This window comes from Anolis carolinensis, chromosome 2 (genome assembly GCF_035594765.1).
Source record: "Anolis carolinensis isolate JA03-04 chromosome 2, rAnoCar3.1.pri, whole genome shotgun sequence".
In the NCBI taxonomy this organism is placed as follows: domain Eukaryota; kingdom Metazoa; phylum Chordata; class Lepidosauria; order Squamata; family Dactyloidae; genus Anolis; species Anolis carolinensis.
Genome location: NC_085842.1, coordinates 514,394 through 530,143, shown reverse-complemented (window position 1 = coordinate 530,143; position 15,750 = coordinate 514,394). Strand labels below are relative to the sequence as shown.

At 45.8% G+C, this 15,750-nt stretch overlaps 2 protein-coding genes across 8 annotated transcripts in view; one reads left to right on the top strand and one right to left on the bottom strand.

The window, feature by feature from the left end:
* The window catches only part of LOC134296825 (zinc finger protein 239-like), a 143,874-nt gene that overhangs the window by 85,570 nt on the left and 42,554 nt on the right, over positions 1–15,750 (bottom strand). Inside the window, exon 1 of one of the 4 annotated variants that reach the window (XM_062972698.1) lies at positions 342–797. The exons of the other annotated variants lie outside the window; for them this stretch is intronic. Within the exon in view, the coding sequence (XP_062828768.1) occupies positions 342–554 (213 nt within the window). The 5' untranslated portion in view covers positions 555–797. Of the gene's footprint in view, positions 1–341; positions 798–15,750 lie in introns of those variants that run through there. 4 annotated transcript variants of the gene reach the window in all.
* LOC134292325 (zinc finger protein 626-like) lies at positions 767–15,535 on the top strand. Of its 4 annotated transcripts, none has more exons than XM_062972842.1 (4): positions 767–854; positions 3,584–4,101; positions 4,438–4,765; positions 12,874–15,535. In XM_062972842.1, the coding sequence occupies exons 3-4, from the start codon at positions 4,732–4,734 to the stop codon at positions 13,641–13,643; spliced, it is 804 nt and encodes a 267-aa protein (XP_062828912.1). In that variant the 5' UTR covers positions 767–854; positions 3,584–4,101; positions 4,438–4,731; the 3' UTR covers positions 13,644–15,535. The 4 variants fall into 4 exon arrangements, with proteins under 4 accessions (XP_062828912.1, XP_062828911.1, XP_062828914.1 ...); XM_062972841.1 differs by lacking the exon at positions 767–854 and adding an exon at positions 924–1,748; XM_062972843.1 differs by lacking the exon at positions 767–854 and adding an exon at positions 1,799–2,049.

Genomic DNA, 15,750 nt, shown 5'->3' with positions numbered 1-15,750 from the left:
CATTCCAATCCCAAGGAATTAATACATCAGTGCCTCTAAAACACAACATCCCAAAAGCGTAGCCCATGAGATGGGATCAGCCAAACAGTCTGGACCTGAACCATCCAGGGCTTGAAAGGCCATCACCAGCCCTTTGACTTGTGCCCAGTGACAGGCTGTCAGTCAGTGGAGGGGGGGGGGTGTCAGCAACCTGGCTGCCCCGTTTTGGAAGGCGCATGCGCAGAGGGCCTGGAGGGCCGAGCAGGCCGCAGCCTCCCCGGGACAGACAGACAGACCAAGGCCGGACGGGGAAGGGAGGCCCGTCAGCAGGGACCCCGAACCCTCACCCAGCTGCCCCTGACCTGCTCCTCTCTCTCTCTCTCTCTCTCCCGAAAGGCCTCCTCCTCCTCCTCCTCCTCCTCCTCCTCCTCCCTCTTCCTCGAAGGGCGCTCACAGGAAAGGGTGGAAGGCGGGGCTTCGCCTGAGGGAACTAGGCGCTTCTCCCCCCCCCCCCCGCCTTCCCCCCTTCGCTTCACGGTCCGCCAATGGGAACCCGCCTTCCTCTCGCGCGTCATCGGTCTCCGGGCAGGAACGCCCCCGACCCTCCCCTCGCCCTTGGGCCGTGAAGGGTCCTTCCAGAAATGGGCCAATGGGGATCGGCCTGGTCTCTCCGCGTCACCAGTCTCCGGGCAGCCTCGCCCTGGCCTTCCCGCCCGCGGGTCATGTGACGGGCTGAGTGACCGTTGGGAAGGCCGAGGCCTGAGCCGGGAGCGAGGGGGGAGGGGCGGGGAGGGGCGGGGCCTGCCTCCTTCCTTCCTTCCTTCCTTCTCTCCGAGCCCGAGCCTGCGGCCTCGTCCTCCGCCTCGTCAGTCCTGGTGAGTCTCGTTGCCAGGCCTCCTCCCGAGGGCCCAAGAGGAGCCAAGGCCCAAGGGAGGGAGGGAGGGAGGGAGGGAGGGAGGGAGGGGAGGCCGAGGAGGGCCCGGGCCTGGCCCACTCCCAGGCGGGCCTTCCTCTCTCGTTCTCTCCCTGGGAACACAGGCCACCACCGCTCTCTCTCTCTCTCTCTCTCTCTCTCTCTCAGCCAGGCCTGGGCAAGCTCCGGGCCTCCCTCCGGGGCGGGGTTTTGGACTCCAACTCCCAGAAGGCCTCCCCTCAGGCCCCGCAGGCCTCCCCTTCACCTCCACCTCAAGACTGCGGAGAGAGAGAGAGAGAGAGAGAGAGAGCAAGGGACTGGGGAAGGGAGGTCAACAGACCAAGAGAAGGAAGGAAGGAAGGAAGGAAGGGCGCTCGGAAAGGGAGGGGCCCCCAGGGATCAGCTGGCATGGACATTCACAACAGAGGGACATGCAGACAAAGGGACAACAACAACAACAACAACAACATTTGTATCCTGCCACCATCTCCCCCAGAGGGGACTCGGCGTGGCTCACAGAAAGATCCCATACAAAACAGGAACAATATACAAGACAGCAATCAACAAGAAGCCCTGCTTGACTCTCAAGCCAAAAGTGGGTGGTAGAAATCACATGGTACCAAAGCTGACTGGCACAACCTGGGGATCCCAACCAGGCCCTGGAAAGACAGGCGCTTGGCTCCTCTGCTGCTGAATTCACAGGCCCAGTGGGGAAGACATCTCACCACGTTCAAACAGTGGACGTGGCTCTTCATGAGACATGCCGCACCCTCACAGGATGTCTGCGCCCCACACCACTGGAGAAATGATACTGTTGAGTCCCTCTGGGGAGAGAGGGCAGTCTAGAAATGAAATGGTATTTATTATGATGATTATGATGATTATTATGGCACCATCTGACATCTGTGGGGAAGTAGCAGCCTGTAATGAAAGGACCAAGGCAGTGACATCTCTGGCCCATCCCCTCTTTGGATATCAGCCAGCATGTCAATGCCTTAAATCAAGAAATAGTTTCCTAAGATCTACAAAGATACTCGCAGGAACACCTCAGCAACAACTTTATTTGTGTGTCCATCTCTCACTCCTTCCTTCCTGGCCTGAGATGGAGGGATGGAGAATGACCTCCACAAGAGGAAACGAAATTTGGGACAGATGAGGTATCAAAGAAATTGCTTGGGGGGGGGGGACACACGGTGGTATGGCATAATATATATATATATATATATGGGTGAAAATAACAGTGGATGCAAAATGTATTGTAGAATATTGAATATTATGCGTCTGCTGTATAACAAGGGGTGTCTATATTTTTTAAAAGAACTATATCAATGTCTTCTGTATCATGAGGAAAAGGAAGGGGGTGGAGGGGGGAAGAGAAGCCTTGTCTTTGTTATAGCTTTTACATCGATCTCTTTAACCCAAGCCCTAGTATTATAGACAGTGTCTAAAGTTTTGGAAGATCCAAATGTCCTCTGTGACAGAAACGAATGCACTCTTGTCCTCAGGACTTTGCCTTCCCACGCTATCCACTCTCCTTCCCGCCTTCTTTTCCAGTTCTTTGCATGTATTTCATGTCATAACGACTGCCATATAGATCTAAACTATCAATTCCATTAGTTAGTAAATTAGGATTGTGTGGGTAAGAATTCACTATGTTACATTGTTATCTTCTTTTATTTAAACACTACACAAATATGTATTAATATATATGTTGTCGCTCTAAAATACCTAATTAACAAGGCTCGCAACCTTTTGTGTTCTAATCAAAGAGTGCTGATAGGTCAATTATTCAAAGTCTCTTGAATAAAGAGTTCAGAAATAGTACAAAATGTAACTGTATACTATTAATAATATTTTAGTCAACAGATCCTGCTGTGGCCATCTTCCTTTGCTTTGTGAATTCAATGAATGGCTTCCATTCTTCTTGGAAGTTTCTGTGTATTTGTTTGTTGTACAGCTAAAGTTAGTTTGTTCTATTTGGCCATTTCAAAACCTTTTGTAATCCAGTTTTCTGGTGTTGGCATGTCTTGTTGTTTCCATAGTTTTGCGTATTCAGTTCTTGCTTCTGTTGTCATATAAAGAAAGAGTCTTTCTTGATGTTTCCCAGTAGAAAAAGTTATGGTTTTAATGGGATTTTGTACTCTAGAATAGTTTCCATGTCTGTGTGGATTTTTATTCAGAATTCGTTAGTCCCAACATATCATATGTGTGTCTGTATTTGAGAGTTTTTCTGGAGTTATGTACCATCTATGTATCATTTTGTTGAAATTTTATTTAATTGTGTGACTCCTTGTAAATTTTAGTCATTTTTACCAGAGCTCTTCCCATTCTCGTGGACTTATTGCTCAGCCTAGACTTTTCACCCACTGAATCATAGGTTTTTTAATTTCTTCATCAATTGTAAAATCTTTCAGAAGAAATTGATGCAGCTTCCCAGCTGGCTTGTTTTTTGTCTGTAGCAGTTGGTTCTGCTTACAATATGAAACAAATATATCAAACAACTACAATCACATTTCAAAATTCCATTTAAATTAAATTACATTCAAACCTTTATAAATATACATTTCAAGTCCAAACTTGAAATGTCCAAACTCTCCCCTTTCATTATACCTTGGATCATATAGTTGTCATTTCTGCTGCTACTATTGCTCAAAAGCCTGGTCCCACAACCTTTCTGCCTTTTTTTCACAGAGGAAATGTGATTTTTGGCTGAGAATTTCGGAGTAGAGCCTGTGGAGGGATTTCCTTCCCTTGAAAGAAAGGAGAGGAAGGAAAAGCATCTTGGATACTGTTGGGTTCTTCACCAGAGTGGTTCCAGCATGGAGAGACCCAACTCACGTGGGCCTGAAGCAGGACCTGGGGGCAGTGGGGAATCCTGGGAAAGAACCAGACATGAGTCCCTGAGTGTGGACCTTGACAGCTCGGACACACAGCGCCAGCGCTTCAGGCAGTCCTCCTACCAAGAGGGTGAAGGACCCAGAGGGGTTTGCAGTCGTCTCCACGATCTGTGCCGCCAGTGGCTGAAGCCAGAGCAGCACACCAAGGCCGAGGTGCTGGACCTGGTGACCCTGGAGCAGTTCCTGAGCATCCTGCCCCCAGAGATGGGGAGCTGGGTCCGAGAGTGTGGGGCAGAGACCTGTTCCCAGGCGGTGGCCCTGGCGGAAGGCTTCCTCCTGAGTCGGGCCGAGGACAAGGAGCAGGAAGGACAGGTGAGAGCATTCCCTCTGGGTTTCACTAACCTGGGGGCTGATGGACAGGTTGAACGTACATCCTGCCTTTCTTCCAAGATGGGACCGATGTGGGGGATAAGCAAGGCCCTGCTCCCTCGGCCTCTCTCCCCACCTGCTCTGCCCCTCCATCTCTACCCTCAGCTTGGTTGATGCTCCGCTCAAGATAGAACATAGACAATGATGGGAGGGGGAGGGGGGCATTGGTTCCAAACTAGGTTGCCATCTCAGAGTTATTCTTTCCAAAAAAGGTCTAGAGGTCTGTGATGTTTCTGAACATTTCCCAAACTCCTTCTGGAATGCTCTGTGCTCTTCCAGGCCCCTAATAATAACTCCATGGAAGTCCCTGCACCAGAGGAATCTCCACCAGACACCACCCAGAGTCTCAGGCAGAAGGAGCTGAAGCGGGAAGGAGACGGGGCTGCCGCCTTGCAGGGTGAGAAGGAACTCTTCTGGGAGTTTTGGGGTTTTGTGCCAGTGGAAATTCCGCTTTGGGGAATTTACACAGTTTGAGCTTCAGAAGGTGAACATTTTGGGTCTGTGGCTGTGGATTTCTCCCTGGAGGAGTGGGTTCTCCTGAATCCGGACCAGAAAGCCTTGCACAAGCAGGTCATGGAGGAGATGAATGGGATTGTGGACTCTCTCGGTAAGGCTCCCTCACTGATGGGGATTTCTGTTTCAAAAGGCAGTATTAGCCTAAATCGTCACAGTCACTGAGGGTCCGCAAGGCAGGGCTTGTGTTAGAAATATATGACATAAGAGTAAATAATAATAATAATAATAATAATAATAATAATAATAATAATAATAATAATAATAATAATAAGAAGCACCAATTCAGACTCAAGTGGGAAGATTTCCATAACTGGAGTCAAGGCAAAGTCAGTCAGTCTCTCTCTCTCTCTCTCTCTCTCTCTCTCTCTCTCTCTCTCTCTCTCTCTCTCTCTCTCTCAATCTCTCTGAGTGTTTGTGTGAGAAGAAAATAGAGGGAGGGAGCAGATTGGCTGGAGAGAGGGGCCGGAGAACGGATCATGAAAAAAAATCCCAAACTTCCCTTAGCTTCAGATACGCAGAGGCGGCTATACATCTTACGATCGGTGTGATATTCAACCTTGTTTTTCCTCCTAACCAGGCAGGATAACCTTTGCGTGTCTGAAGGCTCAGCTCTCTCTCTACGCTGCCTCTCCCAGCACACAAACAGCCCCCAGCCTCATTCATTCACAAGACGGTGACTTGTAATATCATGTGTTGTGTTCTGTGCTTGTGAATGATTGGGGCTCGGGTCTTTTGTGCACTGGGAGAGGCATAGAGCAGCCGTCAAACTCTCTGCCCCTCTCCTTCAAGTGGTAAGAGTGTCACTCATGGTAGTTTCACATCTGCAGAAATCTAGCTCTTTCCAATTGAGTGCATCTTTTTGAAACACTCTGTATATTTATTTCGTCCTAAATGTTAGAAAATCCCAAATTATCCGCAGCCACTTTCCTAAATTCTTGTATGTGAAGAGGTTGCAGCTTCCAGGTAAAAGGTGTGCAGAATTAGACAGTTATTGGAATCAGAGCTGAACAAAGGGACAGTCGACAGAATGGTATTTCCAAGAAGTCTCTGTTTCTGCGGCATCAGGATTTTGTTGGGGAAAATTATCCCACAAAAAGCAAACCACCTATAATTACCAACAGGATACTTATAGTTGAGCATCCAGGTCACAACAAGCAGAGCATGAAATGATGTAGCTGTAAAAAATCAAGAACTTCTGAAGCAAAGCTGCAGAGTTCAGTCTTTAAAATTACAAAAAAATTAATAACTACATTTCTTAATAGTAAAGGACTGGGTCTGAGCTACTCTCTATTTCCATCTCTTCTCGGGTTTAAAAGAAAGGGAAAAACTCCAAGCCCCACATCTCTCCTGACACACAAGCAGAGAGAGGTCTTAATACACAAAGTACACACTGAGATAAAAGTCAGAAATCTGAAGCAAAAGCATGCACCATTCTACAAAACCAATCAGAATGAGAGAAAGAAACACAGAGAGAAGAGTAGATACATCCCAACTGTCAATCAGGAGACAAGGGGGAGGGATTCCCTCAGCCTATTCTGAAACTAGCTCCCTGTTTCTCATTGGGGACTGCAGGCTTGAGCAGCGTGGGGTTGAGTCACAACAGATGGATCAGCAGCTCTTTCCTCTGGTCCAGTCTTGTCCTTCCTCCCAGACTGGGATGGTGTGGAGGCAGTCTCTTCTCTCTCACGTGGGATGTTACGTGGATGCCACTCTATCTGGCCGAGTCCTACAGACATCCCTTTTTTGGTCCTTCTCTGCCTTCATCATTGTTCTCCACTTTTTCTTTACAGTCACGGTTTTGCACATTCACAGCTTTGTCAGGCAAATCTATCCCTTTGCAACTCATATTTACAGCCAACTTCCAAAAACTGTAAAAGTCCCATTTGGTAGTTGGTGGTAAAAGGGTAAGAATCTCTGCAATACGGTAGAGTCTTGCTTATCCAACCTTAGCTCATCCAACGTTCTGTATCATCCAATGCAGTCTGCCTCCCGCCGGGATCCACAGCTGTTTCTCTCGGCAGCAACACGTCTCTCTGCGCACTAGTCGCCTGCCAGGAGGGGTGAGACGTAGTCAGCGCAGACAGCGTCCGACCTGCACCGGCTGCGTCTCGCCCCTCCCAGAATGACAAACTTTGTCTGTCTGGCCTGTATCATGTACTCTGACCCAGTGGCAGCTCTCCAGATTTTCAGACACAATGGTTGTCATCCTATTTTCTTGACTCTGTTCACGAGCGATACCAGGAAGTGAAGTGCAGCAGGGGCCCTCCCTTTGAGCTATGGCCTCTTCTTCAATAATGCTCTTGTGCTGTTCACATTTCCCTCCCACCAGGACCCCTGTGGGAACCCATAGTTTCTACACATAGAATAACAAACAGCGTGTTGCTGCCCAGAAAAACAACAACACGCCCAAAAACAATACAAGTGCAGCCACGCTCCCAAACAAGTGGCAGACCCTTTCCGCCACTGATCTGTGCATGCCCTTTCTTCTGCACGAGTATGGCTACGAAGAGAAAGAAGTTTGTTTTATCCATGGAACAGAAACTTGAGGCAATCAAGAGACTGGACAAAGGAGGAACAATACAGAAAGTAGCCGACGACTAATATGTCCAACAGGTAAGAGTAGGAGACTGGAAAAGGAATCGACTGGAGATGGAAGAATGGTGTACCTCCAAAGTTACCAATGGTGTGCTGAAAGAGGAAAATGATGAAAAGGTTTGACTATGAAAAAGTTAGTGAAGCTTTGTATGTTTGGTTTGTGTAGTCCAGAGACAAAGGCGTGCCTATTTCCGGGCCTATTTTACAGCAAAAGTCGTGTTTTTGAAAGGAATTTAATGAAGGGGAACCAGATTTTACAGCAAGCATTGGTTGGCTCGACAGGTGGAAGAAGCGTTATGGAATCAGTCGGTTAAGTGTTTGTGGTGAGAAGCTGTCATCAAATGATCAAGAAATAGAGGCATTCAAGAAAAACGTACAAGGCTTTGTTGAAACTCAAAGCCTAATAGACGATCAGATGTTTAATTGCAAAATGTTACCAAGTAGGAGTCTTGCAGCCAGAACTGAAGCAGCAGCCCCTGGCTATAAGTGTAGTAAAGAAAGGCTGACAATGTTAGCAGGCAGCAGTGCTACAGAAATCCACAAAATGGGCCTCGCAATGATTGGGAAGCCCAAAAATCCAAATTGTAAATTACTACAATCAAAAAAGTTTGTTGATGACCAGTGAAATTTATTTATTTTGTGTCAAAAGCATTGCATAATAAATAAGTTTAAAAGTGGTAAAATAGAGGAATCACAAACAGCTAAATAGTTTTGGACCAAAAGCGGGCAACAGCAATCGCATTGTTCGTAGCTTTAAACAGCTCCTCCTCCGTGCATGAGGCAGGGCATTGTGGGCAAGCATACATATGAGGAGTTGTTTGTTCTGCTCCACAGTCACACAAGGTGGAAGATTCCTCCAGGTAGTGCCATCTTGCCAGGTTGTCTTTAGATCTGCCCACTCCGCTTCTTAGTCTGTTCAGGGACTTCCAAGTTGCCCATTCTTGGTTTGCCCCTGGAGGAAGACCCTCATGAGGGGCCATCCAGTCAGAATTGCCTGGTTTAGCTGCCCAAAGAGACACCCTTGCTGCTGCTGGAGGAACATCAAGAGGAGGGAGTGGTGGTTCTCATGAAGCCCTTCTGTGATTTGAGTCTACTGTGAGGAGGGTGATAGTCATGCAGTGGGTGGCTTTCACAATGTTCAACCTTTTTTCTCTCGCAGTTAGCAGCAACTTCCCGTTGCACGTCAGGAGGGGCAATGCCAGCTAACTTGTAGAGTTTATCAACAGGTGTAGGTTTAAGGCATCCCGTGATGATTCTGCATGTTTCATTCAGTGCTATGTCCACCTGCTTTGCATGGGCAGACTTGTGCCAGACAGGACAGGCAGACTCTGCAGTTGAGAAAGACAAGGCCAGGGCTGATGTTCTTATTACTTGTGGGTCTGCTCCCCATGAGCTGCCAGTCAGTTTCCGCAGGATGTTGTTGCGTGCAGCTACTTTGTGCTTGGTGTTCATGCGGTGTTTCCTATATGTTAGTGTTCGGTCTAAGGTGACACCAAGGTATTTAGGATGGAAACAGTGTTCGAGCTCTTGGCCTTCCCAAGTAACTTTCAGTTTCCTGTTGGCTTCACGGTTACGTAGGTGGAAAGCACACATTTGTGTCTTGGAAGGGTTAGGCTTCAGGTTGTTCTCTTTGTGGTAGCTGGGGAGATCTTTCAAGGCATTAGTGAGCTGGTTTTCAACTGTTTCAAAATCTTTTGCTTGTGTTGTAAGGCCAAGGTCATCAGCATATATAAAGCTCTTTCTGAGTGGTGGTTGTGGCTGATTGTTCGTGAAGATATTAAATAAGGTTGGTGCAAGAACGCTTCCTTGGGGTAAACCATTCTTTTGCCTCCTCCATCTGCTTTTCTGGCCCTGAAACTCCACATAGAAGCTGCGGTTTTCCAGGAGGGTCTGGACAGTTTTTGTATAGTCAAAGTCCCGGGTGATATGGTAGACTTTATGCAGCATTTTTCTATGTTGCACCGTGTCATAGGCTGTCGTAAGGTCCACAAAAACTGTTCCCGTGATGCAGCCTTTCTCATAGCCTTCCTCGATATGTTCAGTCAGATGAAGAATTTGACCTGTACAATTTTTCCCTGGTCTGAAACCTGCTTGTTGTGCAATAAGCTTGGGTTCGATAACAGGTCCTAGTCGATTTAATAGCATCCTCTCATAGACTTTATATAGATGACATAAGAGGGAGATTGGTCGATAGTTCCTGGCATTGGAGGCATCTTTACCAGGTTTTAAGATGGCAATGATCTTAGTTTTCCTCCATACTCTGGGAATATGTTTGTGTGCCAGGCACTGATTGTAGAATTTCAAAAGCCAGTTTTCAGCTTTGGGGCCCAAGTGTTTGATTTGCTCCATCATCAGGTCATCTAGGCCAGGTGCTTTACCAGTCTTACATCGCTTGATGGCTTCTTTGAGTTCTTTCAGGTTTAGAGGAGAAGACAACTGGTGGGTTTCACGTTCTGGCACCCTGTTGATTTTCATCTTTACTCTGCTGCGGTTGGTTTTCCCATTCTGAATTAGCTGGTGAGCTATCTGGTCTGGTGTTAAGTTTGCATGTCCATGGTTGACCAGAGGGTCACTATCCAAGCGTCTCAGCAATTGCCAGGCTTTTTGGCAACTCTTGGACATGTCAAGGTTCTCAAGCAGCTCTATCCAGCGGTCTTTCTTAGCATTAGCTATGGCTGTAGATAGTTTTTGGGCTGCTGCTATAGTCCCATCACTGTATGGATTCTCTTGAAAGAGTCTGAGATATTCCTGTAGCTGATTTAGTGATTCTTCATTTAGGCCTGGTAGGTAGCTTGTGTGACAGCCTCTAGGGATTGAGAGCCTCGAAAATCTTTTCACAGCTTCTACAAACAGGTCATAATTTTCTATAGAAGGTTCTATATCAGAAATAGCTGCTTCCAAGGTCTCTGTAAACTTTATCCAGTTAGCTTTATTGAAGTTATATCTTCTGCGGAATGGGACACTTTGGTCTTACAGCTGCATATATTACGCAGCATATTGGTCTGTGCTGAGTATTAGGTATCGGGTTTAATACCCTTTTAATGCATTGGTGGATTATGCTTTCAATTACAAAAATCAGATCAGGGTTATAACCACGCTTCCATCGGCCGCTATTACATGATGGTGGTAATTTACTCTCATGAAGGAGGCTCATTCTACTATTATCGGCCCATGTTAGAACTGCTTCACCATTTCTATCATCTTCGTCATAGCCCCAGACACAATTATGGCTATTGAAATCTCCCACAATAAAATGGGCTTCATGATTGTGACAATTGGTTGGGGGCGTAAAATAGAAATCAGCCCCAGGTTTGTAGAGTGAAGATACACTGCAACTATCCAGTTCCACAGATAGGATTTCAATGTTGTTCACTTCTGTGAGAGAGGTTGCAGATATTGCTATACCAGATCGTACAAAAATGGCACTACCATATTGTCTGTGAGGTCGTTCCACTGCCAGTTGCATTCCGAGAATTTTTGGTCTTCTCATTGTGATGTCTCTGTGTGTTTCCTGTATACATAAAATGTCACACGAGATGTCCTCGGACATTTTGGCTAATAGCTCTTCCTTAGCAAGTGACAAACCTTCTATATTAATAGACATAATTGTCAGCAATGGTCTTGATGAAGACCTTTAGTGTTCATCCATTTGTGGAGAGATAAAACACATTTAAAATGTTTAAAAAAATGTTTAAAAGCAATGCAATGCTTTTGGATTGGAAAGATCAGCCGTTTACAAGAAATGTTGCCCAGGGGACGCCCGACTGGATTTACTCAGTCTTCGAGGAGGCTCTTTCCATGTCCCCCACCAGTGAAATGTTCAAAGACTAATTATTATTATCATTATTATTATTATTATTATTATTATTATTATTATTATTATTATTATCCGTTATTTATATTCCGCTCTATCTCCCCAAGGAGACTCAGGGCGGATCACAATACACATACACGGCAAACATTCAATACCGTTTGGACAGAACAGAATAAGACAAACAGAAGGAGGTATGTGGTCTGGAAATCCAGTTTTTGGGTGCCTTGGAGGCTGATGTTCTGCTCAGATTCAGTCATGGGGGTGCTGTTGCTTCATTCTCTATGACGAAGAGCCATCAGAACTTCCTCCTTCCACCTTCCTCTTGGTCACCGCATTTCTGGTCTTGTTCTTTATGGTGTTTTAAAATACCTCCCCCGCAATTTGCGTTGCCTCATTTCTCTATTTACAGCTTATAAACTCTTTTTGAACTGCTCAGGTAAACAGTGAGCTGGGCTTGAGGTCGAGCGCTCACCCCCGACCGGGCTTCGAACTGGCCACCTTTCGGTTGGTAGATCTTATTACTGCTACAGCCCAGCCCTAAGGAACTTGTTCCTTCCACGGAGGAATTTTTGAAGGAAATTTACCTGCCCAGGAAAGCGGTTTTGTTGCTAGACAATGCCCCGACGCACCCTGATGCAGAGGAGCTTCAAGAGGGGGACATGAAGGCGATGTTTCTGCCACCGAATGTAACCGTCATATGCCAACCGATGGATCAGGGCGTTTTGGAAGAGCTCAAAAGGAACTATTGCAGGAAGCTATTCTCGGCAAGGATAGAAGAAATGGAATAAGTTGTTAGGCCTCTCAGGATCTCACACAAGGATAGGGTTTGGGCTCTAGAAACCGCAATGACACACATCAAGCAACAAGAAGAAGCTACGGGGATGGACATAAAGATGCCGCAAAGATGGCGAGACTTGTCAGCGGAGAAATGGCAATAGTTGGAAAAGCAGGCAAGGGTCACAGATTTTAAAAAATCTTCACAAGACTGAACTTTTTATGGATTTAACTTCCAACAGTGTTGTTTTATGCAATTCTATATTTATAGTCAAGTTTTTAGTAATAAATATTGTTTGTAGTCAATGCTTTCAATACATTGCGATGTTTTGGTGCTAAATTCGTAAATACAGTGATTTCTCCATCATGTTACCGTGTATTGAACTGCTTTTTCTGTTGATTTGTTGTAAAACATGATGTTTTGGTGCTTAATTTGTAAAATCATAATGCAATTTGACCTTTAATAGGCTTTTCCTTAATCCCTCATTATCCAACATTTTCACTTATCCAGTGTTCTCCTGGTCAGTTTATGTTGGATAAGCGAGACTCTGCTGTTCTCTGAAATTAGGTATGGGATCTTGTACGTTGGAGCGGAAAAATCCAACCTTCAGGGAGCATGGGAAAAGAGAACTGGGATTGGGGGAGAGAAATAAAAAGGAGAGAAGGATGGTGAAATGGGTAAAGTCTAAAGCTAGAGAAAAAGGCAAGCATTTGGATGTGAAGGGAAAAGGCATCCATTCCCCAGAGAGAAGGAGACGGAATAAACAACCGGGCTGGGCTGAGCAACAGGGAGCCTCTGGAGCGTATGTTACTCATCTCTCTCTTAGAGGCTCCAGGCAGACAACCAGGGTCCATCTTCACTGAACAAGGGGAGGGGAAAGGACAACAGGCATATCTTCTTTTCCTCCATGTTTATGTTGTCTTAAGGATCATTTCAATCCACTCCTTATCCCACTTCCTTTGAGTCTTTATGACGCACACTGAGGAATGATTTTTTATGTTCTTCTTCTTCACAGTAGATAACGGGGAGAAGAGCCATGTATGCACCAAATACAGGAAGCATTTGGGACACAACGGGTGCCTTCATCGACACCAGCAAGCCCACAGAGAAGATGGAGGTTCTGCCAGAGAAAGGCCCAACAAATGCCATGTATGTGGGCAATGTTTTACCCAAAATGTGGCACTTGTGATTCACAAGACACTCAATGTTGGGAAAAGCCATCTTAAAGGGAAAGTATCCGCAAAATGTGTGGGGAAACATGAGAAATTTCATACAGGTCAGGAACCATACAGATGCCAGGAGTGTGGGAAGTGTTTTGCTTACCGTTCACAATTGGTGAGCCACAAAAGACTCCACACAGGAGAGAAGCCATACCAATGCCAGGAGTGTGGGAAATGTTTTGCTTACAGTTCAGGCTTGGTTAGACACAAAAGACTCCACACAGGAGAGAAGCCATACCAATGCCAGGAGTGTGGGAAATGTTTTGCTGACAGTTCAACCTTGGTGAGCCACAAAAGAGTCCATACTGGGGAGAAGCCATACAAATGTGAGGAGTGTGGGAAAGGTTTTGCTTCCAGTTCAGACTTGGTGAAACACAAAAGATACCACACAGGAGAGAAGCCATACAAATGTGAGGAGTGTGGGAAATGTTTTACTTCCAGTTCAGACTTGGTGAAACACAAAAGACTCCACACGGGAGAGAAACCATACAAATGTGAGGAGTGTGGGAAATGTTTTACTCAGACTTCGTCCCTTAACCAGCACCAGAGAACACATACAGGCTAAAAAACAGCTATTGTGGGTAAATGTCTGATTTCAAACAGGACCCTTTGAGAAGTTCTGCGTTAGATTTGGTGGAGCCCAGTTCTTGTTATTTGAATCCCTAAGTTGGAGGTTCTGTTCTCTGGAGCAGCAGAAAGCAAGGTCTGCGTGACAGTCCTTCAGAGCAGTGGTCCTCAACCTGTGGGTCCACAGATGTTTTGGCCTTCAACTCCCATAAATCCTAACAGCTGGTAAACTGGCTGGGATATCTGTGTAGTGTCTCAGAGACCTCCGAGTCATGAACCCGTCGCCATTACGGAGCAGACCGAAGAAGAGATGGAGTTTCTGCCATTTCCGCACGATTCCGCTCCCTTCCAGATGTCCCCTGTTGACAGTTTTAGCCCACAGTTAATAAAAAGGGCCTTGACTCACAGCCCGGTTCTCCAGAGAGCGCTAGGTTTGACCGCAAATTGTTTTGGGAGGCTTCGCGCACAGAAAAGCAGATTTTGAGGAGGAGCACTAGATTAGCGGAGAAAACAAGCGTTAATTAAGCCGGTTCCCTTGAGAGTTCTCGGGGAGGATTGCAGCTGGCAAGTTGTTTGACTTTAGGCATTTTCCCTTGGGAAAGAGTTCAGACACCTGGCTGGAGATGAGAGCAAAGTCCCATAAAAGTTCTGGGCACCAACTGGCCTTTGCGGTGTTCAATGTGTCAGTTGAGGGATTCACATCGACTCTAGTTCTGCAGCGCGCTACTCTCGAGTAGACCGGCGTTGTAGCTCGTCTCCCTGTCAAGCCTGGACAGTGATTCAGCTTTACCACAACTAACTGCCTTGCCTTGCATCCTAGCCTCGGATTGAGCCCTGGAGCTCTTGACAGATCTTGCCTTAATCCCCACTCAAACAGCCTGAAGGTTTGAGTGTGTTTTGGTTGTTGGATTTAAAACTTTGAACTCTAATACTGGACATCTACTTTCATATTACTGGACTATATTTGACCTTTTCTGAAAGGTCTACTGCTGGACTATATACTCTGCTTATTTTTAGTTGTCTCCTTTATTTCCTTAATAAAGATATTAGACTGTTTATTGGCCTTCGTGTCTGATTCCCAGTGCTCACGCTGCCTGAGGTGTCACAATCTGGGAGTTGTAGGCCAAAACACCCGGGCACCCACAGGCTGAGGACCACTGCTTCAGAGGGTTAAATATGATTGTCTTGTCACCTCGTCTGAAAAGAAATAAACCATATGTGATTCCATCAGTGGTTCCTCTGGGCTTAGTTTCCAACTCCATTTCCACCTTGGTTGCAAATGTCCAGTTTGTGAATTACAAGTTTCACTCAGTGCACTTTGCCCAGTCCATTGTATGATTTTATTGCTGTGTTTTTTCATGTGTTTTATAATGACTGTGATTTTATTTTATGCCTTTTAATTTTATTTGTGTGTTTTTTGTATTTGATACTACTGTATGCTTGTTTTATATCTTTGCGCTGCCCCAAGTCCCTCTGGGGAGATGGTGGCGGGTTATAAAAAATAAAATTATTATTTTATTGCGACACAGCAAACAAGATAGATATGTGTCTAGGACTATGTGATTATTATTTTATTATTGTTAATGTGGGATTTGTGTATTGGTAGGGTTTAAATGAAATTTGTGTCTAGCATGTATTGCATACTGATTGCATCATCCAGAGTATGCTATAGTCTGTAAAGAGTTAATGACTGAGAAGCTGTGTTGACCTTGATGTGTGGCTGGAACCTGGGGAGTGTCCAGACAAAAGTGTGTTTGTGCATTACTGATTGCATCAATTGAGATCTTGCTCTGTTCTGAGTTGTGTCTGCCTAGAATGAAAGCCAAGCCTGTGTTTGTCTGCAAGTCTGTTTGTCTTGTACAGTAAAGCTTTGTATATATTATTTTTTTACCATCGTCTCTGACGTCTCTTCGTTCTGCGCTCCATTGACAACATACAACTGTTGCTACTCTGTGAATTACTCTGACAATTATGACACAGCAAACAAGATAGATATGCTGGATTTCGTATCACAAAATCACAAGTCGAACACTTCCCAAGTGTCTAGGACTGTGTGATGTATTTTCGGATGATTCGTGCAGATCCCAGTAGGGTGGCCTTTTGCA